The sequence below is a fragment of the Lathyrus oleraceus genome, chromosome 6 (genome assembly GCF_024323335.1).
Source record: "Lathyrus oleraceus cultivar Zhongwan6 chromosome 6, CAAS_Psat_ZW6_1.0, whole genome shotgun sequence".
NCBI classification, from domain to species: domain Eukaryota; kingdom Viridiplantae; phylum Streptophyta; class Magnoliopsida; order Fabales; family Fabaceae; genus Lathyrus; species Lathyrus oleraceus.
The window spans coordinates 116959523-116984926 of record NC_066584.1 but is presented as its reverse complement, the minus strand read 5'-3'; the positions used below and the strand labels follow the sequence as shown (position 1 = coordinate 116984926).

Below are 25404 nucleotides of genomic sequence, written 5' to 3'. Positions count from 1 at the left end.
CCTTGTGGACAACCTAAAACAATGACCGTTAACTACCTTGTCATCTTGTACATGAACGACGAATTTGATCGATATGACTTGAGATCGACCTAAGCTCGCATATAACACTTTAAATCCTTTCCATGAACTTAACATGCTCTAACTCTAAAGATATGGATACAACGATGTCAAATGGACTTGGACAATTATCAAAATACTAATATCAATTTTTTTTAGAGAGTTCTCGGTAAACAACCTAATATTTAAAACATCCAACTCACCATTTTATAGTAAATTATTAAATAATCATACTTTTAGTCATGTTTTTTTTTTATCGTTATGTTTTTTCTATATTTATTTAATTAAATATAGTAATAAAGTTGTTTTGGTTTACTTTTTAAAAAATAAAAAATTATTTTGTTTTTAATTTTGTAAGTACAAAGTGAGTCCTTCGCCTTAAATTTTACGTAATAAATTTCTTAATAAATTATCAATTATTTTGAAACCCATAAATTAAGAGGTGAAATTTCAAATAGGTTACTAGGATAAAAAAAATACACCTATTGTAAAAAAAAAAAAACAACACTCGCACAAGTCCCCGATCGGAATGGGCCAGTGAGTGAAGTTTAGGGCACTTCTTCATCTTCAGAGCAAGCTCGCCGCCGCTATCAGCTTTCTCTCCGGCGACACTCATTTTCACAATCTCAACGGTAAGAGTCTATGAATGAATAAACTATAGCTTATTTCTTCAATCAAATCAAAAATCGATTATTTCACCATGCTTTCTCGTTTAATCCCCAAAAAACCCTCTCATTTCCGCCGCCTTTTCTCCCTCCCTTCCAAACAACCCTATTTCCCCAATTCACCATTCAATCCGCACTTCACCGCTCTTCCAAAACCCTTCTCCAGCAGCAGTAACAATAACAACAACAACACCAAGGATCCGGTATGGAAGAGTTTCGGAGAATCCAAGGAGAAGTTCGACAATTTGTTTACGGAAGAAAGTGAAAGCATTGATGGGATGAACGAGGTGGAAGGGGAGAGAGTAAGGAAGGATGCTGATGAGGAAAAGTGGTATTTGGAAGAGAAGGGTATTGATAATGAGGATGAGAATACTTTGTTTAAAGGGATTGATAACGCAGCCGAGGGAAAGAGTAGTGGAAGTGGTGAGTTTCGTAGCCACATTGATCAAGCTTGGAACATGAAAGAGGATGAAGGTGATGTTTTTGATTTAAAAGAGGATGATGTGGGTAGGGAGGAAGTTGGGGAACTCGATGTTGTGGATGGTGAGACGAAAGAGGATGTGGAGAAGCTTGAGAAGGAAGAGAAAGAACTCACTGTCATTCTTGAAGGTTTGGCTTAAACCCCTTTTGTTGATGTTAATTTGTTATTTGTTAGTTTTGAAACATTGCTGAAGTTGATATTCTACCATTGATTCATATAGAGTTGCAATAGGTTATTATATTATTGTAGACTTGTAGTTATATAATTTAGTATTGCTATTCCAATATCACAATAGAAAAACCAACTTTAAGGCTGTGTTTGAATATCATAAAATGAACGGAGAGGAATAGAGCAGAGCGGAGTGGAATGTAGTGGACTGGAGCTGATCGGAATGAAGATTTCATTCCATTGTTTGGAAATTTTAGGATGGAACATGGCAAGTTCTTCATTCCGTCCAAATCGGAGGGGAAGAAATATGGTGGTAAGTGATGGTATGGAATGGAATCCATACCTCTCCATTCCACTCCACTCCACCCGATTTTAAATGATCCAAACAAGGAAATACCGCGCTGCTCCATCCGATACCATCAATCCAAACAGAACCTAAAGGATATGAAGGTCAGTGTTGTCAATCACAGATCCTGGAATATACACTACAGAGCTATAGTAGACAACATTTTGTACTTCGTAATGTATAGTGAAATAATAGGGTTATGTTCATATTCTACTATGTTGTTGCTCTATTGTGCCGCTATAGCCATTATTTGATAATATTATTGGAGGTAAATTACTCGGAAATTCGGAATCCATGGGTGGGTGTGATTATAACATATGATTTTGTATTGTACCTTTTGGTGTGTAATGAATTGGCGTATCTATAAGTATTTCTCTAGATATAATTTGAATGTGAAAGTTGAATGAATTTGAAATGGTTTAATTGCATGAAACTGAAATATTATCAAAGTGAGTGATGTCATTTTGTTGCTTTTGTGAATGCAGGACCAAAACGTGCTTTTGGTGATTTGATTGCTGCTTCAGGAATCACGGATGAAATGCTTGACAGTTTGATTGCATTGAAAGATTTTGAAGGGATTGATGGGTTGCCCCCTCTTAGGGTAATAGAAGATATACGCTATGAGAAGAATACTAGAAAATCCACCAGAGCTGAAATGGAGCGTCTAAAGCAAGAGGAAGCAGCAAAAGCAAGAGTGAGACAAGTAGATGATAAAGGACGTGCTTATGGAACAGGCAGGAGAAAATGCAGTATAGCACGTGTCTGGGTTCAGCCCGGTAACGGTAAATTTATGGTTAACGATAAAGAGTTTGATGTCTATTTCCCTATGATCGATCACCGTGCTACTCTCCTTCGACCTTTCTCTGAGACAAAGACATTGGGGCTCTGGGATGTTAACTGTACTGTGAAAGGTGGTGGTGTTTCGGGTAAGGTTATTGACTTTTAAGTTTTATTTTCGTGGCCTGATTCCTATGATTAGTATCAAATTCTTTCATATTGATTTTTTTCCCTTCATTTTACCGATGAATGCCTACTATGCTAATTAGGGTTTGGGGATATAGCGACTGTAAATAGAGTATCTGGTCTGTGACATAGTGCATACCACTCTTGAAGCATATTTCATTCATGATACAGTACAATATTGCATGCATGTTTGACACTTAAAAGTAATGTTTTAAGATTATTGAGAATATATTTCCAAGTCCATGTTCTGTGTCTAGATGGTGCAAGCAAAGAAAACATGTTCTGTGTCTCGCCTCTTTTAAAACTAGATTTAGATAAATTCAGAGTCAATCCCGCATAGGGGCGCAACTAGATTTAGGTAAATTCAGAGGAGTCAATCCTGCACAGTGGCGCGGAGCGGCCGACCCTAAAAATGGGATACTGTATAGCGGGATGCCCAATATTTAATCATTTTTTCAGATTTTTTTAGATAAATTACATGAATAATAATTATGAACATGGAGTGAGAGAGGTGAGGGGAGGAACTTGTGACTTTTCTTTGGAATAGTTGAAGTGCAGTAACGTCGGTGAAGGAAGGTTAGGGTTGATTCTCAACTCAAATTTGATTTAAAAACTCAAAGCTACCCTTGAAACATTCTAAATTTAAGGGGTAATTTCGGTTTTTGAGAGGGGAAAAGAATAGTGGGACTAAACTCGCTCCGGGCCAGGAAATGCTCTGACCCCCTATCTGCTATTTACCTTATAGCGGCCGGTATAGTGTTCTGCACCGCAAAGGCTCTTTCCATAGTGGCCGGCCTCCGCTCGGCTATAGCGGGATAATGCCGCTATTGGCCGCTATTGACTACTCTGGATAAATTATCCAAACACATCCCTAGGGCTTGTTTGATTGTAGTTTGTTTTTTCAGTTTTTCTGAACAGGTATTATCTTTTTTGATTTTAGAGTCTAAAAATAAGAAATAGTTTTGTAAAATAGAAAACAAACAAGTTTTTCAGTTTTAAAATTGTTTCTAATTGTTAGTTTACAAATAGTTTTAAAGAACTAGTGAAGCTTGGAATTGTCATGCTCGAATTGGCCTTTGCAATATAGTTCATGAATGCAATATGTAAGGGAGAAAATATTTATGAACTGAGTTTTTCTCTTTTGTATTTGCTACGGCTATCATTGATATGAAAAATATAACCTTTATAAAACTTCATATTTTCATATCCTTGTCTTATATTTTTCTCGTCATAGTTCAATAGTTTAATTGCAATTCATTTTTCCCTTCATATCATCTGAATCAATAAAACTTGTTTCATGCCAATAGGGCAAGTTGGAGCTATACGATTGGGTGTTAGCAAGGCTTTGCAAAACTGGGAACCAGAATTGCGACCTGCACTTAGAAGCGGTATAGACTTTCTGTCTTTATATGTTGATTCCTTTTTACAACATCTCTCCCCAAATTTGTCTGTGTTATATATACAATGAATCACTAAACTTTATTTTTCTCGAATATGATCAGTCGGCTTCTTGACAAGAGATTCAAGAGTGGTAGAAAGGAAAAAGCCTGGAAAAGCAAAAGCAAGAAAAAGTTACCAATGGGTCAAGCGTTAATCAAGTATATTATTCTGTGGGTGGCAATTTTTGTATTTCATTGATCCTGTACTGCATCGTATGTTTGGATTTCAACGACACTAAGGATAGAAGAAGATTTGTGTTATGAGTCATTCACCCTTTCCAGAGAGCTACTAGTTGCTGTTTTTGTTATAGTAGTCCTAACTTCATAATGAATGTTGTTTTAGGGATATGTTATATCCATTTTGGTTATTTTTGTGTAGTCATGTTTTTGATATACATGTATTTCTGATAAAAAGTGAAACATTCCATGTTTTATTTTTTTGGGAAAATAAAGGGAACCAACATCGTTCTTAAAGAAGAATTTATTCTGTCACCCGCAATTAATGTGCTTTTATCATGATACCTTAGGTGATTTTTTAGGTTTTAGAAAAGAATTGTTTTGGATTTTTTGGAATTTTGAGTTATTATTGAATTTTTGTGGAATTTCACGAAAGTTATGAATTTTTATAAGATTTTTCAAACAATTTATGAATTTTTATTGGATATTTAAAAAAACTAATGTAAAATTATAATTTTTTTTTATCAGATTTGACTTATTGGATTTTTCAAATATTCTATTAGATTTAAAAAGAGTTTGAGTTTTTATTGGAATTTTCAAATATACTATCTTTTTTTCAAAAATCTTTAAGTTTTTTTACCTGATTTTTTTAAAAAAGCTATAAATTTTTATCGGAATTTACAAAAAAAATTATGAATTTTTATCGAATTCTTATTTGAATTTTTACCTGATTTTACAAATAAAGTACCGTATTTCTCAGAGTTTTTATTATATTTTATCAAATACACTATCGATTTTTTCAAAAAATCTAATATTTTTTTCAAAATTTCAAAATACCCAATATATTTTTATCAAATACACTATTTGAACTCGACCAAAGTTTAACTGAAAAATCCATTTTGAATGAGTTTGAGTTAGTGTGTGAATTTTCTCCAATCATAAAATATATGAGTTTGAGACATTAGTACCTGTCTCAAACCTAATCAATTTATTTCATTATGTATTATATTATTTAGCTTTTATAATTTAGAATGTTAAATATATGGTCAATGTTTTGATTTTTTTAATTTGTATTTATTAACTAAAATATTGTAATATATAAATAAAATTTTTTTGAAAATATTTTATTTTATTATTTGTAATGTAATTTAATTTTGAAAAAATAAATATTTTTACTAAAAAAATTAATTTTTATTTGATACGGATTTAATTTTAATTCTTCGTTCGTGTTAAAATTTGGTGTTTGGGGGCGGAAAACAAGAATTGTTTGAAATTCAAATTTGGATGAACCTCCCATGTTGTTATGCCTATATTCCATTGTTTATTTTAATTCCATGTCAACTACAAAATGTCATAAAAAAGAATATGACAATAAGATGAAACATGCACACACATACATTATGAAAATTAAGGATGGTAAAATTGGTCCGATTCGTTGGACATGCTCATTTTGCCTGCACTTTAATGCGGGACAGATCAAGGGTTTATGCCCTCACCCTCTAATATGTCCGTTCCGTCCCGCCCCGTTTTCTTCGCGTGCTTTTGCAAGTGCGAACATTTACATAAATTTTTGCTTTTTTAGACTTAAAAAGTGCAATACTCGCGAACTTTCCCCGTCCAGTCCTCACTATTTTGCAGGACGGGTGTAGATTTTAGGCCCTCATTCTCAAATATGCCCACCCCATCCCATCCCGTTATTTTACGGGCTTTTGTGTGGTGGACTTAAATATGACAGACATGCCCGTTTGTCACCCTTAATGAAAATTGAGGATATTGTGTTTTTATTAAATTAAGTTTACTTTATGTTTACTTAGAAATTTTAAATGAGTTTGGCTCCGCCAATTATTATTTTTTAAAAATGAGTTGCTTATTTAAAATTAATTTTAATTAAAAAACTTTCTCTATTTGGTAAAAATAACGGTTGTGACTGATGACTGGTGGCTGATGACTGATGACGGATAATTTATAGTTTATAACTGATGGTTGATGATTGATAACTGATAAGTTAATTGAAGTGTTTGATAAAATAACGATTCAACTAACTTATAAATGTAAAATGACAGAAAAAATATTTATCATATATTTATTTTATTTTAAATTAAATTAAGTTTTAAAAGATAAAAGAGGATTTTTGTTAAAATAATAAGGATAAAAATGAAAGAAAAGATGATAAACTATAAGCTATAAGTTAAAATACTATTTGAAATAACGTCTAAAAAATAAGCTATAAGCTACTAATAAAATAAGCTATAAATGAAAAGAATTGTTGCCTAACATATCTAAATTGTCATATGAGTTTATAAACTATAAGCTATACGCTATAAGTTCGAAAATGTGGCTTATCAAACAGAGCCTAATATATATATATATATATATATATATATATATATATATATATATATATATATATATATATATATATATATGATGATCAACTTACTCTAAAAGAACACAGATGAGCTGGAAGTAGACCTCCTATCATCAGGGTCACTAGCCCAATCTGAATCATTTTAGGCACAAATAACCAACTTATGCATTGGATCAATTAACTTTAATATTAAACCATGATGTGCAGAGTGAAGGAGAATTGCGATCCAAAACGCAGCGGAAATTAAAATTTCTCCTTTAGAGATCCTTACGAATGGTCATGATCAGTGATAGAATATTTACCTCTTGTGATGATCGAAACCTTTGGTGCAGATCTCTTGTGACGATCAAAACCTTTGATGCAGATCCACGAAGCGATCACGAACGTTGAACGATGACAACGTCTCTACTCAGTCCACACGAACGGGTTCCTTCAATCTCAGTGCTAGCTGGTACGAATGAAGGCTTTGAGTGAGAGAGAGAGAGTGAGAGAAAACGAAAATAATGCAACCGCAATGAATGCTTCTGCACAAGGGTTATATTTATAGAACCACTTGTGTGGGCTTCAAGCTAAAAGCCCACTTAAGTGTATTTTGGTCCATATCTTATAATATGCCAAAAATCACTTAAGCCCATTGTACCTTACCATATTTCGTATTCTACTCAAGTACACCGTACCTTACGATGTTCTATAATTCACTTAAGGGCACCGTACCTTACGGTATTCCTTAGTTACTCTATCTCTCATCAATCCGTCCTTTGTGTGTGACCCTGTAGGTTTTCGTGACGTTGGCAATTATATTAAATCACGCATTTAACATAATAAACAGTGAGCGGTATCTAGCAACACATCACTGCTACCCAAGACACGAAAATGTCAAGTGATCTGACAATTCCTTCTATGATAATAATTATGTGTATAATTACCCTTTTGCCCTTATGTCTATATTGAACACAAGACATAGACCGTGTCATCCTTGTTCAGTTCAATATTGGACCCATAAACATTTATCCTATTATGCAGGATGGGCAAATTCCATCTAGGTCACTCATGTCCCTCAGCATGCTTCGTGGAGTACCCATCAACTGTCTTTATGGTTATCCAGTTACGGACAACGTTGGATCAGCAATAAAGCACTCGACTCTACATCTAGGGTCCATAGTGGTTTCAAGTCGAAGAGTGGAATACACTATTATCACCATGAGAATAACTTATGACACTTTGCATAACTTTCTATATAGTATTCTCATAGCGGGTCAATCCGGTATAAATATTACTCCTAATATTCATACCTATGTTTAAGACTTGATAAATCTTTATCCATGATCCATGAGATGTGATCATCAGTCTACAAACATAATAGTCTTAATGCTTTAATGTTATCCCACTTCACACTAAAGCTCGACTACGGATACTTTAAGAATAGTGTCCTTATGTTTAATGTGTTCTCATGATTAAGTCACACTTAATACATTAAACGGACTATCTATTCCAGGGACTTTATTAATCAACCATAATAAAGAAAAAGCCTTTTATTATTCGATACAAGTACCAAAAGTATTGGCCTCTAGGGCTTACACCAACACAGAGCCACTAAGGTATCAAAGAATTCGTTTGACAATACTCCAGTGGAATTCAAGGGGTTATGACATGAATTAACATGCTTTATTCACACTATAAGCAATGTATGGCCGGGTTAGTGTCACATATTGTAGCGCTCCAACAATGGTCTTGTAGTGTGATGGATCAAGTATAACATTTGTTCCATGTTTGCTTAATTTGCATTGACTGGCCATTGTAGTGTTTACTCCATTCACACCTTCCATATTTGCCTTGTTCAACAAGTCTATGATATACTTAGTTTGAGGTAGGAGAATAACACCTCTTTGTTGCTCATGTACCTTAATTCCCAAAAAGTAGTTTGCCTCACCTAATTTTTTAAGAGTAAACTTGTGATGTAGTTTGGAGATCAAATTGTGTACCGGCTGAGGAGATCTACATGTGATCAATATATCATCAACATGCACCAAAGTATAAAGCGTGGAATTTTATTTTGTATAGATGAAGAGTGAATGATCACATTTGCTGAAACTGAATCCATATTGTAATAGACCCTGATGAAGCTTTTCATACCAAGTCGAGGGACTTGTTTGAACCATATATCGTCTTTTTGAGCTTGCATGGTAGCATTGTTGTCTACAAACACTGGAGGTTGGTGCATGTACACTTCCTCTTTAATATCACCATTTAAGAAGGCATTATTGATGTCAATTTGTTGAATATCCCATTTGAAGGTAAATGCTAATCTCATGATGATTCTAATTGTAGTAGGCTTCACCACCGGTGAAAAGGTCTCATGAAAATCAAAGCCTTCTTATTGATGGAATCCTTTAGCCACAAGTCTAGCTTTATATTTGTGGATTGGGCCATATGGATTCTCTTTCAACTTGAAGACCCACTTACATCCAATTATTTTTCTATGTGGTGGGATTTTAGTTAGAGGCTAGGTCCCATTCATTAGCAATGAGTTATATTTATATTTCATGGCATTGAACCACTCAGGATGTGCTAAGGCTTGTTTTGCAGTAGTAGGTTCTAAATAAACAATGAAATCTTTTGGTCGAGAGTGACCAACTTTAGCTCTTGTCATCATAGAATGATTGTTGATGGAGATGGTATGGACTAGGATTGATTATGGAAGAAGGTGACATGAGTTAGAAGAGTTGGTGATATAGAGATCTAAAGAAGTTGAAGAGCTTTAAGATGCCTTGCTATGCAAATTAGTTAGGCATGATGATATATAATGCCTAGGTGTAGGTTCATGATCTGGGTGTCGTGTGGAAGTCTGTGATGTATTTATGATAACTTGATTTGATGAATCAAGTTGTGTTGTAGGGACTTGAGAAATACTTTGATTAGATATTATTAAGGATGAGTGATTTGAGGACTGATTTTCGGTTGAATTGTATTAAGAAGCCAATGGAATAATTGATGAGGTGACTAATTGTCGTATCTCGAAAAATGAGAACACGACTTTGCGAAGCGCAATAGCACGTTCGCGGTATTGATTTAAAAGAGTCGTCACCGAACTTTATTTATTCCTAAAGAGGGAAAGGAAAAATATCGATAGAACCCTTAAAAGAACGACAATGATTATGGTCGTCACAACCAAATTAGGGTTCGAGAGTCGATTACGTAAGGGGAATATATTTGTCATATCCTCACGTCCGTTGTAGTCAACGGAAATCATTTGGTTAGTTGTGCGCGGTAGTATTAACACTTCTCGAGTTATTAAAAGGAAAAAGAAGATATGACAAACAGATTTGGTTAGGATGCCTGACCCAACATTATATGAACATTATAGACGAATATCATAAACCTTTTCTACCTCTCAGGTACAATAATTATATTACTACCAGATTGGAAATTGTGAATTGTGAATTGTGAATATACTATTTCCCATTTTTCTTCTTATAATATAACTTGTCTATGTGATGACACATTTTGGTTTTTAAAGCTTCCGCCATGGATTTGCTTTTTAAAACTATTATAGCATTTTGATATATTTAATAGAATTGGCATGCCTATAATTAAGGTCTTTTAGCTCACCACATTTCATATAATCTGATTATGAATGTTGCAGTTTAGAATGCCCTTCCATTAGTTTGGAACTTGTTGGTGACGTAGTGAGAAAACTCATTTTTCATTATCCTTGTTGATGCAGTGAACTTGTTGTGATGAAAGAACAGAGCATAAAAGAATCATTTTTCACTACCGAAATGTTCTTTTGTACAACGTATGAGAGACGTTGTGGGAAAGAAGTATATGGTTTTTGCAGTGCTGCACTTAATGTGTTTCCTTTCAATGGTGATGTAGGGAAAAAACTACATTTGATAGTGTAGTGTATAAGTCCCACATTGGTTTGTTTACATAGTATATAAAGTTTTATAAAACTTAAACATGTATTGCCTTTTACGTGGTTTGGGATGGCAATGGGTCTTTGGATGTTGGATTGATTTTATATCTTAGTCATTACTACCACGTGCCCAAAAGTGAATGAGAGTCAACAAAATCTCAAGGGATGTAAAGTTGAGGAACCATAAAACTGAGTTCTAAAATAAGGGAACTAAAAGGACTCTTCTTCTTCCACTTCCGAACCTATCCCTATACTAGATAATCACAATCCTAAACCTTTGCCTGATCAATATGGCCTCTAACTAATAATCAATCTCAACAAGATAATCCTACTGAACCTATCCCTAAACACCTTCACCAAACCACCACTCCTACTGATCTTGACCTTACTCCTTTATCACACTGAACCTATCTTCTTCTGATACTTCTAGCAATGAAATACATGTTACATCTTTGCTTTTAATAAAGTCAACTAGTTTAGTAAGACAACCTACATATTTGCAAGAATTTCACTATAATTTTGTTTTACATGCTAATCATGTTTCACATAATCATATTTCATATCTATTATCATATGTTATTTCTTATCAACATTGCACACCTTCATCTCAAGCTTTTGGTTGTTCCATTTCCATTCATATTGAACCAAAGACCTATAAACAATCCTCTCAATTTGATTGTTGGAACCAAACCATGGAGACTAAGTTACTTTCTCTTGATCAAAATCATACTTGGTCACTAGTTAATATTCCATTAGGTAAAAATATTATTGGTTGCAAGTGGGTTTACAAAATCAAGAACAATGTTGATGACATTATTGAAAGGCAAAAAACCAGACTAGTAGTCAAAGGATATACTTAGATGGAAGGAGTTGATTACTTTAACACATTTTTTCTCTTGTTTTAAAACTTACCACATTCATGGTTTTTCTTGCCTTAGTTGCCATCAATCATTGGCAAATTCAACAATTAAATATCAACAATGCCTTTTTGCATGGTGAGCTCAATGAGGAAGTTTATATGACTCCACCTCATGGTCATCATGCATCCAATTATAATCCTCATAAAGTGATCAATATTCAAAAATCTATTTATGATTTGAACAAGAAAGCGGACAATGGTATTCAAAATTGTCCTAAACCTTAATTTGGGATACAAACAATCATATGCAGATCACTCTTTCTACCTAAAATCAAATGCCAATTCATTTACAACACTTATGGTATATGTTGATGATATAGTGCTTGCTGGCAATTGCTTGACATAAATTAAAAATGTTAAACACTTTCTTGACCAATTTTTTTGCATCAAAGATCTTAGCAAACTCATATTCTTCATTGGCCTTGAAATTGCAAGATCAAATGAAGACATTATAGCTAACTAGATGAAATATACCCTTGAATGGCTTGAGGACACAAGTTACTTGGGAGCCAAGCCATCTATCATACCCATCAATCCTACCACCAAACTTTCCCAACATGAAGGAACTCCTCTAAAAGACCATGCTTTCTATAGAAGACTCATTGAAAGAATTCTCTATCTTACTCACACAAGGCATAATATTTTATTTTCTATACAACATCTAAGCCAATTAATATCAAAACCTTTGACTCCTCATTTCACTGCAGCAACCACTATTCTCAAGTATCTCAAATCACCACCACGCAAATGCGCCTTCTACTTTAGCACTCCTCTAGACAAACTTGATGGCTTTGCAGACTTTGATAGGGCCAGATGTCTTGATTTTAGGAAATCCATCATTGATTATTGTGTCTTTCTAGGAACCACTCTCATATCTTAGAAATCCAAAAAGCAGAATACAATTTCAAGGTCATCCACTAAGGCACAATATCGAGCCCTTGCCTCTCTCACATGTAAACTCCAATGGCCTCACAATCTCATCTCTGTTTTTTGCATAACTCTACCTCAACCCCCTTCTATCTATTGTGATAGAAAATTGACCATATACTTGGCACATAACCCTATTTTCAATAAATAAACAAACATATAATAGATTGCCATATCATTCGAGAGAAAATTCAAAATAAGGTCATCCTTCTTCTACCTGCCAACAACTTCAATCAACTTGCAGATGCCTTCACCAAGCCTTTTATGGCAAACACCTTTCCTTGCCAACATGTCCAAATTGGGTCTATGTGACATCCATAGTCTAACTTGAAAAGGGGGGGGGGGGGGGGGGTGTTAGTTATACTAGTTACCTGATAGAAGTTTCATGTTTTTCTATATTTTCGATACTTAGTTAATTTGTTAGGAAGTTAATTACTTATATAGTGAGCTAACTTCCTTTGATCTATATCTATATTGAATATATATATATATATATATATATATATATATATATATATATATATATATATATATATATATATATATATATATATATATATATATATATATATATATATCACATTCAATGTGTGAAAATTATCACTATTTCATCAATAAAGATGAGTTTCTTCCTTTTTCACATTATTCCATTGACAACCACAGAGATCTAGAATGTCTATCCTTATTGCTGGAAACAACCTCATGGGAGAATGATCTCCATCAAAATATGATTAGAGAGATCTAGAACATTCATCCTTATTGTCGGAAACAACCTCGTCAGAGAATGATCTCCATCGAAATATGCTTCGAGTACGAATTAATCTCCGAAAAGGATCACCCTCCGAGGATACCTTACCCACTAACGTAGCGACCTGATGGTACAACAGAGTGTGAAACTAGGAAGACAAACAAATTTAACAAAAAGAAGCTTTAATGTCCGACTTCTGATGCTTGTACCTCTAACAGCGGTGAGCCCAAGGTTTCAATACCTGAACCACTTCGCGACAAAGGAGTCAGAATCGACCCTCTCCCCTCTTATCAATGCCATAGGCTCCGATGTATCAAAAATTTCCAATCCCGATATACGATCTATTCAAAAACTCATTTCTTTAGGTTACTTCCGCGGTAAGACGAACATTATCAAGAATGTATGGAGTCAATTTTTTTGGCCACATAGCAATACAACTTGTGGGTTATGAGAATACTTTTGTCTGCGTATATAAGACGCTATCTCAAAGTTAGAGGAGACAATTTCGGTGAATCCCAGAAATCATGATGCTCTTTGGTGATTGAGAATTTTTTTGAATTCACAAGCATCCTCGGTGCATGTTTAGATTGACTTTTCCTAGCCCAAAACCACTTATGTTCCACTTCAATGTGAAAACTGACCTTTTTTTTTGGATTTTTCTCTAAAATCAATCCTCATGCTACAAAATCAATTCTCTTAGAAGTTACAATTCATAGCTTTTAAGGTTAGTAAGAATCATTTTTACATTTATTATATTTTAGTTGTTAGAACTCTTTTTAATTTTTCTTTGTTACCCTCCTTGATTTTTATCAATTGTTTCTTTCCTTTTGCTTTGTATTAGAATTTATTATTATTTTGATAATTATACATTCAAAATCAATTTTAATAAAAAAATTTCAAACAACATTAATTGATAATAATCACTTCTATATTATTATTGTAACCAAACATAAATCAATTATGTTAAACTCAATTATATTAACGTCAATTATACTAAACTCAATTAAATGTATGTTTAGTTAAGCGAAAATTGATTATGAATGAATTAATTTAGAATTCATTCTAGTTAAAAAAATTGGATGTAAAATGATTTATATCTAAATACATTTATCTAAAAGTAAGATGACCAACAAATTTTAATATAAAAATCATATTCAAATTCAAAAATTACTGTTGCATTTTCAATGTCAAATTCATTGTATCATTAAATAGGTGAACGCTTAATCTTATAAAGTTAGTATATATTTGGTTGGCTTTTTTACTTCACGTTAAAAAACGCTTTTTACTTCACGTTAAAAAACCACAGTTGCACTAGAAGCTTACTTAGTTTCTAACTTCACAAAATCACAATAGAAAGTGCATTAGAAAGTGAAAACATCGGTGGAAATGCTTATCCAAAACTATGAATGTCTATGTTTGATGGATTAAATTTACCATCTAAAAAATTGTTATAGGAATGTTATTAATGGGAATTTAATTTAACAAATTATTTAGGATACTTATCACTTTATAAAATATATTTTAAGTATTCATAAAGTATCTCGGTAATCGTGATCCACATTTTTATTTAAAATAAATAGATAAATTATAAAATATTATATAGTTTTAAATATTTAAAAATATTAAAAAAAATTCAAATAATTTATAATTGAAATAAACGAACACATATTTTAAATACGTAATAATTAACATTGATATACGTTTTATAATCGATAGACATACATTTTTATATAATAATATCATCTAAAATATATAAATATAAATAAAAAAAACATAAATATATAATGTGTGGGTACGAGGCGGGGTGAGTACCAAAGTGCTCATATCCGCATCCGTACCCGCCTATTTTTATGGGTAATTATTCGAATTCATGCCCGTATACATTTTGACGGGTTTTTATGCTATCCATTATGGATAAATTTGCAGGTATTCGTTGAAGATAACTCAAATTATCCTTCCTAAGTGGAAGATGAGTCAAATAATACTAAGAATAAAAATAAAAGAAAAAAAATGATATATTCTACATTAAAAATTCAAATGCAGTTAGAAATAGAATAATAAAAACTATAATCCTGTGACAGAAAAAACAGTCACGAAACAATTTTTTTTATTAATTTGAGTTATACACCATAAGCTATAAACCTACTTATTGGTACTGCGAAATATACCTAACTATAAAAGATGAATCGTAAAAAAGTGAAATCCTACCGAACAAAATGCTAGAAATATTACTATATTGTAACTATATTTTTCATGTCTTCTTTTTTGGGTCATAGTATTGTATGAATCTTCCATTGTGGAGTTGCAAAGGTCTATTATTCATCGTTGCATGCTGCAATAGAGTGGTCCACAAGTAAGTAAAAATTACAAATAAATGATTCATTTTAGCAAACTGCACAAAATTAGAATACTTACATCATGAACAGCATCTCTAAGTAATGCCACCTGTCCTTTACACACATGTCCTATCTGATGATCATCAAAGTTTAAAGGTTCAACGTAAAATAGTTTATCATATTCAATATATTTTAGATTTTAATTAGTACCTTTTTATTGATAATCCAAATTACACCTTCAGTGCAAGGAGGAACAGTGAGAGAGCCAATATATTTGTAATATTTATTTCCCCGTCGAAGGAATTCGGTGGGATTAATCACTCCCATAAGCTTTTCTGCTTCAGTATTCACCATGGATTTTATGTGTTTTGACAACTGAAATTGTTGCAAGTATAAATAATTAATCAAATTAATTAATTAAGTGTTCTAATTATAATTATTAGTTATCAAAATAATGTTACCTTTTCGAGAAGACGATCTGGTTGACCAAACTTATATAGAACTCCAACAACAGCAATCTGGGTTTTCCCATTTATCATTGCGCTCTCATGCACCATGTGTAGTTCCACATCATACCTAATATAAGTGTTAACGAATATTTTATTTGAATATTAAAGAAAAAGAAAGACCTAAAAAGACTATAGATAAGTTATTAAAAAATATTTCGAGATTAACTAATTGAATAGAAGAATGGTCATGGATAAACCACTATGACAAAAGTTAATATATATAGTTGATCTCTTTTAAAATTCAAATTCTAATACTAATAAGTTGGAAAATGCCAACAAGTGTCCCGGAACATTGCTTAAGAGATTAAAAAGGTAAAGTGAGACATGGTTTTAAATTGCGGTCTGCAATGTAATATTGTTGATGCGGTAGTCTCTGCACCCGCATCAAGCCGTAATTGCAGTGTGATTTGAAATCATGCGTTTAACCACATTAGACTTCGCATCGAACAACTTCACCAATGTTTCTTCACATGTTTTCATCCTAATTCAAAGTTTGAGAACCAAAAACCTCAATTTACATCTCATTTGTAATGTAAAAGATTAACATCAAATTTTTTTTAATGGTGTATTTTAAATATCTTTCAATAAAAGTTCACACCGCAATGACCGCAATGGACGCAATCGCAACACGCGTAACCGCATCCGCGACCGCAACCACAATTTAAAACCATAAGGTGAGCATGTTTAAGAGACTAAAAATATATATATTTTTTTAAAATATTTGTATTCAATGCATTGAAAACATAAATAGTTAACAATTTTAAAGAATCTTGTGTGTATTGAATGAACTAAACTTATAATATTTTCCGTATTTGAAATTCTTACTCAATGTCCCGGACACCGGTTAGCATGATTCTAATAAGTTATCATTAAAAAACATTTTATTTGTTTATAATATAGCCAGTATTATAATAAATATAAATGAATATTGTGAAGAAAACACAAACTTGGATCCATTGATGGTATGTTCAGCAGGTGAATGCCAGTGGGCTTGATGTAGGAAAAAATTTACTCCATTGATATCTATTGTTCCTGCGTTTCCCAGCCATTTCACCTGCATCATTTATTTTAAATTCTTAGTAAAATACGCTATCAATCAATAATATATCCCATGTATTTTATTCGCAAAAGATATGCGTGATTTTTAATCTAAACAAACTAACAATGTCTATGCTATTTTTTTTATTAGTTACCTCAATATCATGACCTCTATTTTTCAGAGTAGCATTCTGAGCCTTATAATTTATCTTTAATCTTCCTAACTTTGGAGCTAACCTCAATCTGTCACTTGATATATCAATTGGAGATTGCATTTTTCCAATCTTACATGCTTTCCATTCCTTCTTCAATTCACCCCAATGTGAAGGACCCTTTTTGCTCCCTTCTACGTAATCAAATGGAAGCTCATCCTCTGCGCAATTTTACATAGATCTCAAATTACTTAAATCATACAACATAATAGGATGAGGAAACAAAAAGTTGATCTTTCTCACCAACTTCTTGTGCTATGGTCCATTTTGTTGAGAGGAGAAGGATAGTTACTAGTATTGGAAGATTTGAATGGAACTTTGTGACTATTTTGCTGTGTTTCATTTTGATATCAATCAAAAGGGTGGAAAATTTGGACCTGGAAAACTTGAATGAATAATGGAAGAGGAAAACAAAAGGATATATTTTATAGAAGGAAGAGTATTGGAGGATTAATTGTCAGCCTAGTGTCATGCAAGCTATTATAGGAAAGATTATAGGATCTGCATTCTTGTTTTCAATAGTGGAGGACTTGTAGGAATTTGTAATTATTATTTCTTTTATTGGCTTTCTTTACATAGATTCCTCTTGTTAGAGAAAGTGAAATTTCCTATCCATTTTAATTTTATATTTAAGAGAAAATATTTATCTAAAATATTGTTTTATATTTTTGAAATCATATATTTCTAAATACAACTTAAAATGTAGAATATAATCTTTAAAGTCGAGGAGAACCACATTACGATTTGAATCGTAACTCTAATTGAATTAGAAAATGAGTAAGATTAGGAATAATCTCTTTTCAACACTCTTTTTTTAACATTTATTTTGTTAGACTTTACTAGTAATACCATTAGATAATGATTATTATAAATTTTAATTTTAATATTTAAATATGAAAAGTAAATATAATCATTGGTTTTGACATATGATTATTTTCCAATATTATATTATAATTACTCGATTAATAATATTTTATTTTTAATCAAATGATTCAATAGTAGGTAATTAATTAGTTAATATTTTTTTTTTGTATTGAGTTGGTTAGTTTTTTTATTGGATGTATTTTTATAGTTTAAAGTTGTGATTAGTTTAATAATGGATATATTAAAAATCCTAAATCATTAGACGCGATTAGACGCTTTCAAAGGGTTATATAATATGTTATTTTAAAAAATAAATGTGAATAGTAGTTAAAAGTTGTAATTAGTTAAAAAATTTATGAGAATATTTGATTTTCATTCTTTAAACAAGAGAATAATTATGAAAAAGACTATGTATAATAATCTTTTATGAAATAAAAAATACATTGAGAATAATTTTAAAGAATTTTAAAAAAATGGAATTGTTGCATTTTCTGATCTCAAAAATGTAATTCTAATCCTGGAAACAAGTCAAGTAAAACTTAGAATACAAATAAAAGAAGAAAAATGATAAATTATACATTAAAAATTCAAATGCAGTTAGAAATAGAGTTATAAAAGCTATAATCCCGTGACAGAAAAACAGTCACGAAACAATTTTTTTATTAATTTGAGCTTATACACTGTAAGCTACAATGATTGGTACTGCCAAATATAAGTTACTATAAAATATGAATTAAAAAAAAGTGAAATCTAACATAACAAAATGCTAGAAATGTTACTATATTGTTCATGGCATCATTTTGGGTCATAGAAATCTACGAATCTTCCATTGTGGAGTTGCAAAGGTCTATTATTCATCGTTGCATACTGCAATAGAGTGGTCCACAAGTAAGTAAAAATTATAAATAAATGATTCATTTTAACAAACTGCACAAAATTAGAATACTTACATCATGAACAGCATCCCTAAGTAATGCCACCTGTTCTTTACTCACATGTCCTATCTGATGATCATCAAAGTTTAAAGGTTAATTCAATGGTTTAACATATTCAATATATTTTAGATTTTAATTAGTACCTCTTGATTCATAATCCAAATGACACCTTCAGTGCAAGGAGGAACCGTGAGAGAGCCAGTGTATCTGTAATATTTATTTCCACGATAAGGGAATTCGGAGGGATTAATCACTCCCATAGGCATTTCTGCTTCAGTATTCACCATGGATTGTATGTGTTTTGACAACTGAAATTGTTGCAAGTATAAATAATTAATCTAATTAATTAATTAAATGTTCTAATTAAATAATGTTACCTTTTCGAGAAGAGGATCTGGTGGACCAAACTGATATAGAACTCCTATAACAACAATCTGGATTTTCCCATTTATCATTGCACTTTCATGTACCATGTGTAGCTCCGCATCATATCTAATAATATTTTGAGATTAATGAGTTGGATAGAAAGATCGTTATGGATAAAATACTATGACAAAAGTTGATATCTTCAAGGTGAAGAAAACACAAACTTGGTTCCATTGATGGTATGTTCAGCAGGTGAATGCCAGTGGGCTTGATGTAGGAAAAAATCTATTCCATCAATAACTATTGATCCTGCGTCTGCCACCCATTTTATCTGCATCATTTGAGTAAAATACGCTATCAATCAATAATATATCCCATGTATTTTTAATGTCTATGAGTTACCTGAATATCATGACCTCTATTTCTGAGAGTAGCATTCTGAGGCTTATAATTCCTCTTTAATATTCCTGACTCTGGAACTACCCTCACTCTGTCACTTGACAAATCAATTGGAGATTGCATTTTTCCAATCTTACATGCTGCCCAATCCTTGTTCAATTCTCCCCAAAATGGAGGACCCTTTTTGCTCCCTTCTACGTAATCAAATGGATGCTCATCGGCTGCGCAATTTTACATAAATCTTAAATTTACTTAAATCATACAACATAATAGGATGAGGAAACAAAAAGTTGATCTTTCTCACCAACTTCTTCTGCTATGGTCCATTTTGTTGAAAGGAGAAGGATAGTTACTAGTATTAGAAGATTTGAAAGGGGTCTCATCTTGATTTCAAGTAAAAGGGGAGGAAGATATGGATGAATAATGGAAGAGGAAAACAAAAAGAGATATTTTATAGAAGGATGGGTATTGGAGTGGTGACATGCAAGCTATTATAGGAGAGATTATAGGATCTGCATTCTTGTTTTCAATAGTAGAGGACATATAGGAATTTGTAATTATTATTTCCTTTATTGGCTTTCTTTACATAGCTTCCTCTTGTTAGAGAAAGTCAAATTTCCTATCCATTTTAATTTTATATTTAAGAGAAAATATTTATCTAAAATATTGTTTTATATTTTTAAAATCATATATCTTCGGTATGCATCGGTATAATATTTGAAGTCGAGGAGAATCACTTATATATTTAGAGTATGATTCGAATCCAAAGTCTTTAATTGAATTAGAAAATAAGAAAAGCTAGGAATAATCTCTTTTTAATATTTATTTTTTTAGATTTTATTAGTAATGCGATTAGATAATGATTAATTATAAATTTTAATTTTAACATTTAAATATCAAAAAGAAATATAGTCAGTAATTTGGTTTCGACATATGATTATTTTCCAATATTATATTATTATTACTTGATTAATAATATTTCATTTTTAATCAGATGATTTAATCATAGATAATTAATTAGTTAATATTCTTTTTGTATTGGGTTGGTTAATTTTTTATTGGATGTATTTTTATAGTTTAAAGTTGTGATTAGTGTAATATTGACTATATTAAAATTCTAAATCATTAGACGCAGGATTATATAATATGTTTTAAAGTTTGAAGAGGAATCAAACCTTTTGATACACCTTTTAGAGGTGAGAATATTTTTTATTATTTGCAGGTGTAAGTTTATGTAGATTAAAAAGGATTTTTTTTGGAAATATTGAAATTTGTTTTTTTTATAGAGGTGAGAAAAGTTTTTTATTAATTTAGATTTGTATGTGTATTGATTAAAGTGGCGTTCGATGTGTTGATTGACATGTTGATTAAATGACTTGACGATGTTTGGTGTGGTTGCTAGTTAACATGTGTGTTTACTTGAATTAGAATATGTTGAATTGATGAGATGTTTTTCTTAGCTATGTTTGGAATATATGTATTGACTATTGAATTTACATATTTTGGATTGATATGTAAGTGGCTGTATTGGTGGTTCATCACGAGGGAAATCATTTATATTTGGACAAAGATTCGTCCAAACAATTGAAAAAGACACAACATATTCTCATAAAACTTTAAGGAATTAGGTATAAGAGTTCTCTCACGTATGAAGTGTTCAACCTTCACTTTTACAATTAACATGGGACTTCCAACTCAAACTTATTTCTTAATAATCTCTTTCTCAAGTTTGAGTCCATCCACTATCCTCTCCCTTTACCGAAATATCTTTCATCCACATACAGTTGTACCGTTGTTGATACCCTTTACCACTTCACGGGAACTTCAATAGAACACGCCGCCTGACAACCTCCATGTTAGAAAGACTTTCGATACAAGGAGATGGTCTCTTGCTCAAACCATCGACTCTGATACCACATATAGGTCATCAGGAGGGGAATCATTCATCTTGAATCAAAGACTCATCCAAAAAGTGAGAGAGACACCACATATTCACCTAAAATATAAAGGCATTAGGTATATGAGTCATCTCACTTATAAAATGCTCAACCTCAACTTTTACAAGCAATGAGAGACTTCCAACTCACACTTGTTTCTAAAATATCTCTCTCTCAAGTGTGAGTTCATTCACTATGATCCCCTTTATTGGAAACTCTTTGATCCACATACAATTATATCTCAATTGACAGCCTTTACCACATAACAGGCACTTCAACATGACACGCTGCCTAACCACCATCATGCCAAGAAGACTTTCGCTACAAAGAGCTGGTCTCTTACTCAAACTATCAGCTTTAATACCACTGATGGATCATCGTGAGGGGAATCATCCACATTAGGTCAAAGATGCACCCACACAATCTTCAAGTCTCCTTTATATAGGCATATAAAAGAACCGTTAGAGGGTAGAATTGGAATACTGAATTGTAGTTGTCTCTTTCATAACGGTTTGCATATGGGAGGCAAAATGATATAATAGTATTGTCCTTAGCCCATAAAATCAGGGTAGTGGAGGAAATGGTGATCTTGTACTGTGTACTATTTTCCTGACGCAAAACCTTTTGATCTTATCTTCTAATCTTCAGAGGCTTATGATGAAATGATGTTGAAGCATGCTTAGAAGGATCAAGAGACAAGTTATCAGAGTCTTCAGAACCTTGGTCTTCAGAATCTTGACACAGTTCCTCAGAACTTAGTCTTCAGATCTTGTTCTACAGAATCTTCAAAACTTGAGCATAAAATCTTGAAGGTAGACAAACCTTTAGAGGATCTTCAATTAGAGTCACGGTTAGAAGCTTTAACACAAACGTTCCTTAAAACCATCGTCTAAGAGCTTTTTAGAACTTGATAGCATCTTGTAAAACACCTGAATTTCCTCAGAGTCAGAGTGTGTTGATTCCAAAGTCTGATAACATCACACGTCATTGCTTCAGAGTCATAATATGTCAGCAAAAGCTACACATTAGATAAAAACCATTAGTGTACAAAATTATTCTCTAAGAAATAATGCATTTTTATCATCAAAACTAAAGACCAGATGCAAAACCAAATCTTGTTCTAACAATCTCCCCCCTTTTGATGATGACAAAACCATGTATTTTGAAGAACAATTTTTACTTAGTTTAATCACGTAAAAATATCAGAGCGAGGTTTGTAAGCTCCCCCTGAATTTTATACTACTAAAAATTATTTTTCAACATAGAATGTTAGAGTTAGGTTTGCAAGCTCCCCCTGAATTCAAGACTTAAAATAATCTTAACACATATAAAGTTTTCAATCAACATGAAAGAAATAACTTCCAATAAGACAAAAGCCTAGTTGTTACTCTCTTTTAGAAAGGCAGAAGTGTGATTACTATCTGATTGTTATCTTCCCACAGGAAGAAGCCTGGTTGTAATGAATGAAGTAGCTTCCCATAAATCATTAACTTAGGCTCAGAAGTATCTCATTCAGAGTCCTGCTTGAGTGTCAGAAAGTATGGTTATTAGCATTATCACAGAGCATGATTTATCAGAACTTTCATAATCTGGTTATATTAGAACTTTCATAATCTGGTTATATTAGAACTTTCATAGCCTTGTTGAATTGTTCAGAGAACTGATGTCAGGATCAAAACTTATATACGTCTGAAACACTTGGTTAACATGATGAACTTATTCAAAGTTCTTAGAAGATTTACCAAATTTAGAAATATATAAAACATTTTTGGGCTTCATAATTAGAATTAGATATCTCAAAATCAATCATTCTTTCTTCCCCTTTGTCATCATTCAAAAAGAATATAAAGACAAAGTAAACACAATCATTCTTACTAAAAAAAATAATCATTTTATTCAAGAGAATCTAGAGTACATAAATGAAAGATAAAGCAAAGACAACAACAAAGTTTTTAAAACTAAGGTTTAGGAGGGGGTGGCAGTCTCTCCAAGCACCCCTTCTAGCTTTGATGTATTTTCCTTCACTTCTGAATTCTCAGTAGTGAGACACTCTAGAGCCTTCAGAATGAATTCCTCATAATTCAAAGTCTTCTTCTCACCAGAGACACTTCCAACCTCTAGAGTAGACTCATAAATAACCATAGGAGCCTGGACAGAAGAAGAATGTGAAGTCACAATAGGAGCAGGAAGCAGAAGCGTTGGAGGAACCTTTTGAAGCAGGGGTTCAACAATACCAGAGAGTCTGGTATGGAAGTTCCTCTTTGCTTACCTCAGACAAGCATTCTCTAGCACTTCAGAATTGACTTCAATCTAGCTTCTGAAGTCGTTGGTCAGAGCACATCTGAGCTTACGAACCCTTCTCACTTCTGAAGTCTCTCAAGGCAAGCATCCTTTCAGAGTACTTCTTAGAAATCTTCCTCTTATTTTTCTTCTGTAAAATAGCTTCAGAAGTTTCCAGAAGAACATTGGCATGACACTTCTCCAGAAACTTAACCATATCATCCAAAGAATATGGCTTAGAGAAGATATGAAAATCATTCACATGTATCATTCTATTGCATATCTCTTCCTTGGACACTTCAGCAGAAGGACTAATTACCTCAGTAATGATCTTCATAATCTTCAGACTATTTCCATTTAGCCATTTTCCAGAAGTGGGTTTCATGCCTTATGTAAACTGATCATTTGTTAGATAGTCAATCAACTTACTCTCCATCAGAATATCTGAGATCAATCAAGAGTTTACATTTCAGGGAGTCGGAAGCCCTGACTATTGCCATTTGAGTGTTAAATGATATTATGTGCTCTTAAGGATCAATTCCATCGAAGGACGACAAAGGTGGTGGTTTGAAGTTTTCTGGGACTTGATCGCCCCAAATTATCTCTGATAGAGGTTAAGGATCAAAGAGCTCTTCATCTTCTTTCCTGTAGAAATTCTTTCTACTAGTGCAGGTTCTCCATAATTGATAGGAGTCGTGCCATGTATGGTGAGGTGCGAGATTCGCTCCTGCTAGGTGATAACTCATACATTCTATAACTATGGTGAAAGGGCATGGTTTTGTGAGGCTTGGGAAAGTTTTATCGAGGCCCCACGGTGGGCGCCAAATGTTCTTGCTAAACACTATTTGGATATATTTTCCTGAAGCGATTCAGGAGAGATCACAATCGGCATGTATGTATGAGGTATTCGTTGTCTTTCTTCCTTATTAGGAAATCTCTTTTTATACTCGTCCACTCATCAATGACCCTTAAAGGGATTCCCCTTCATATCCCATTTTAAAGTGACCTCTGGTAATGTCCATCATCTTCCCTAATTATCAAGTAACTCCTCTTCCCTCAATTTTTGTAACTCCCATACAATCATGGAGATGTTTCGTAACCGTCTTCTGTGACTGTTCATGTTGCCTCCTAGCACCTTTCAAGAGACCAGAGCTGACTTTCTCATCTAACAGTCATTATAAGACGGGATCCGACTTGCTCTTGTCTTGTAATAATGTTCTCCTTGACCTAGCTCCGACCTACTTAGGGTTATGTAATCCAACTTATTTTCCCCCTTTGCACTCAGCCTACAAAAACTCGATCTTTGGAAATTTCGTGGTGTATAGGAGTATAAGTAGGGATGTCAATGAGGATG

General features: G+C 32.7%; 3 protein-coding genes across 3 annotated transcripts; 1 reads left to right on the top strand and 2 right to left on the bottom strand.

Annotated features, from left to right (window-relative positions):
* The first annotated feature begins 526 nt into the window (after positions 1-526).
* LOC127093381 (30S ribosomal protein S9, mitochondrial) lies at positions 527-4599 on the top strand. Its single transcript, XM_051032305.1, has 4 exons — positions 527-1331; positions 2203-2643; positions 3988-4068; positions 4183-4599. The coding sequence occupies exons 1-4, from the start codon at positions 758-760 to the stop codon at positions 4272-4274; spliced, it is 1188 nt and encodes a 395-aa protein (XP_050888262.1). The 5' UTR covers positions 527-757; the 3' UTR covers positions 4275-4599.
* Positions 4600-15386: 10787 nt separating this feature from the next.
* On the bottom strand, positions 15387-17667 carry LOC127093379 (alpha carbonic anhydrase 7). The gene is made up of 7 exons (XM_051032304.1): positions 17513-17667; positions 17213-17430; positions 16967-17073; positions 15972-16086; positions 15721-15885; positions 15590-15643; positions 15387-15506 (listed from the first exon to the last, which is right to left on the bottom strand). The coding sequence occupies exons 1-7, from the start codon at positions 17610-17612 to the stop codon at positions 15426-15428; spliced, it is 840 nt and encodes a 279-aa protein (XP_050888261.1). The 5' UTR covers positions 17613-17667; the 3' UTR covers positions 15387-15425.
* A 1080-nt stretch (positions 17668-18747) lies between these two features.
* Positions 18748-20254, bottom strand: LOC127093378 (alpha carbonic anhydrase 4). Its single transcript, XM_051032303.1, has 7 exons — positions 20138-20254; positions 19837-20054; positions 19659-19765; positions 19446-19560; positions 19212-19376; positions 19084-19137; positions 18748-19000 (listed from the first exon to the last, which is right to left on the bottom strand). Exons 1-7 carry the CDS (start codon positions 20214-20216, stop codon positions 18929-18931), a joined length of 810 nt encoding a protein of 269 aa, XP_050888260.1. The 5' UTR covers positions 20217-20254; the 3' UTR covers positions 18748-18928.
* Positions 20255-25404: the final 5150 nt, after the last annotated feature.

Bases quoted from the DNA above. Each gene is read 5' to 3' on its own strand.
- LOC127093379 (XM_051032304.1), bottom strand. From the start codon at position 17,612: ATGAAACACAGCAAAATAGTCACAAAGTTCCATTCAAATCTTCCAATA. The intron at 17,074-17,212 runs GTAACTAATAAA...TAAATGATGCAG, and splicing joins ATAGAGGTCATGATATTGAG to GTGAAATGGCTGGGAAACGC. The intron at 15,886-15,971 runs GTAACATTATTT...CAACAATTTCAG, and splicing joins CAGATCGTCTTCTCGAAAAG to TTGTCAAAACACATAAAATC.
- LOC127093378 (XM_051032303.1), bottom strand. From the start codon at position 20,216: ATGAGACCCCTTTCAAATCTTCTAATACTAGTAACTATCCTTCTCCTT. The intron at 20,055-20,137 runs GTGAGAAAGATC...AAAATTGCGCAG, and splicing joins GACCATAGCAGAAGAAGTTG to CCGATGAGCATCCATTTGAT. The intron at 19,138-19,211 runs GTACTAATTAAA...GATGATCATCAG, and splicing joins TTTGGATTATGAATCAAGAG to ATAGGACATGTGAGTAAAGA.
- LOC127093381 (XM_051032305.1), top strand. From the start codon at position 758: ATGCTTTCTCGTTTAATCCCCAAAAAACCCTCTCATTTCCGCCGCCTT. The intron at 1,332-2,202 runs GTTTGGCTTAAA...TTGTGAATGCAG, and splicing joins ACTCACTGTCATTCTTGAAG to GACCAAAACGTGCTTTTGGT. The intron at 4,069-4,182 runs GTATAGACTTTC...GAATATGATCAG, and splicing joins GCGACCTGCACTTAGAAGCG to TCGGCTTCTTGACAAGAGAT.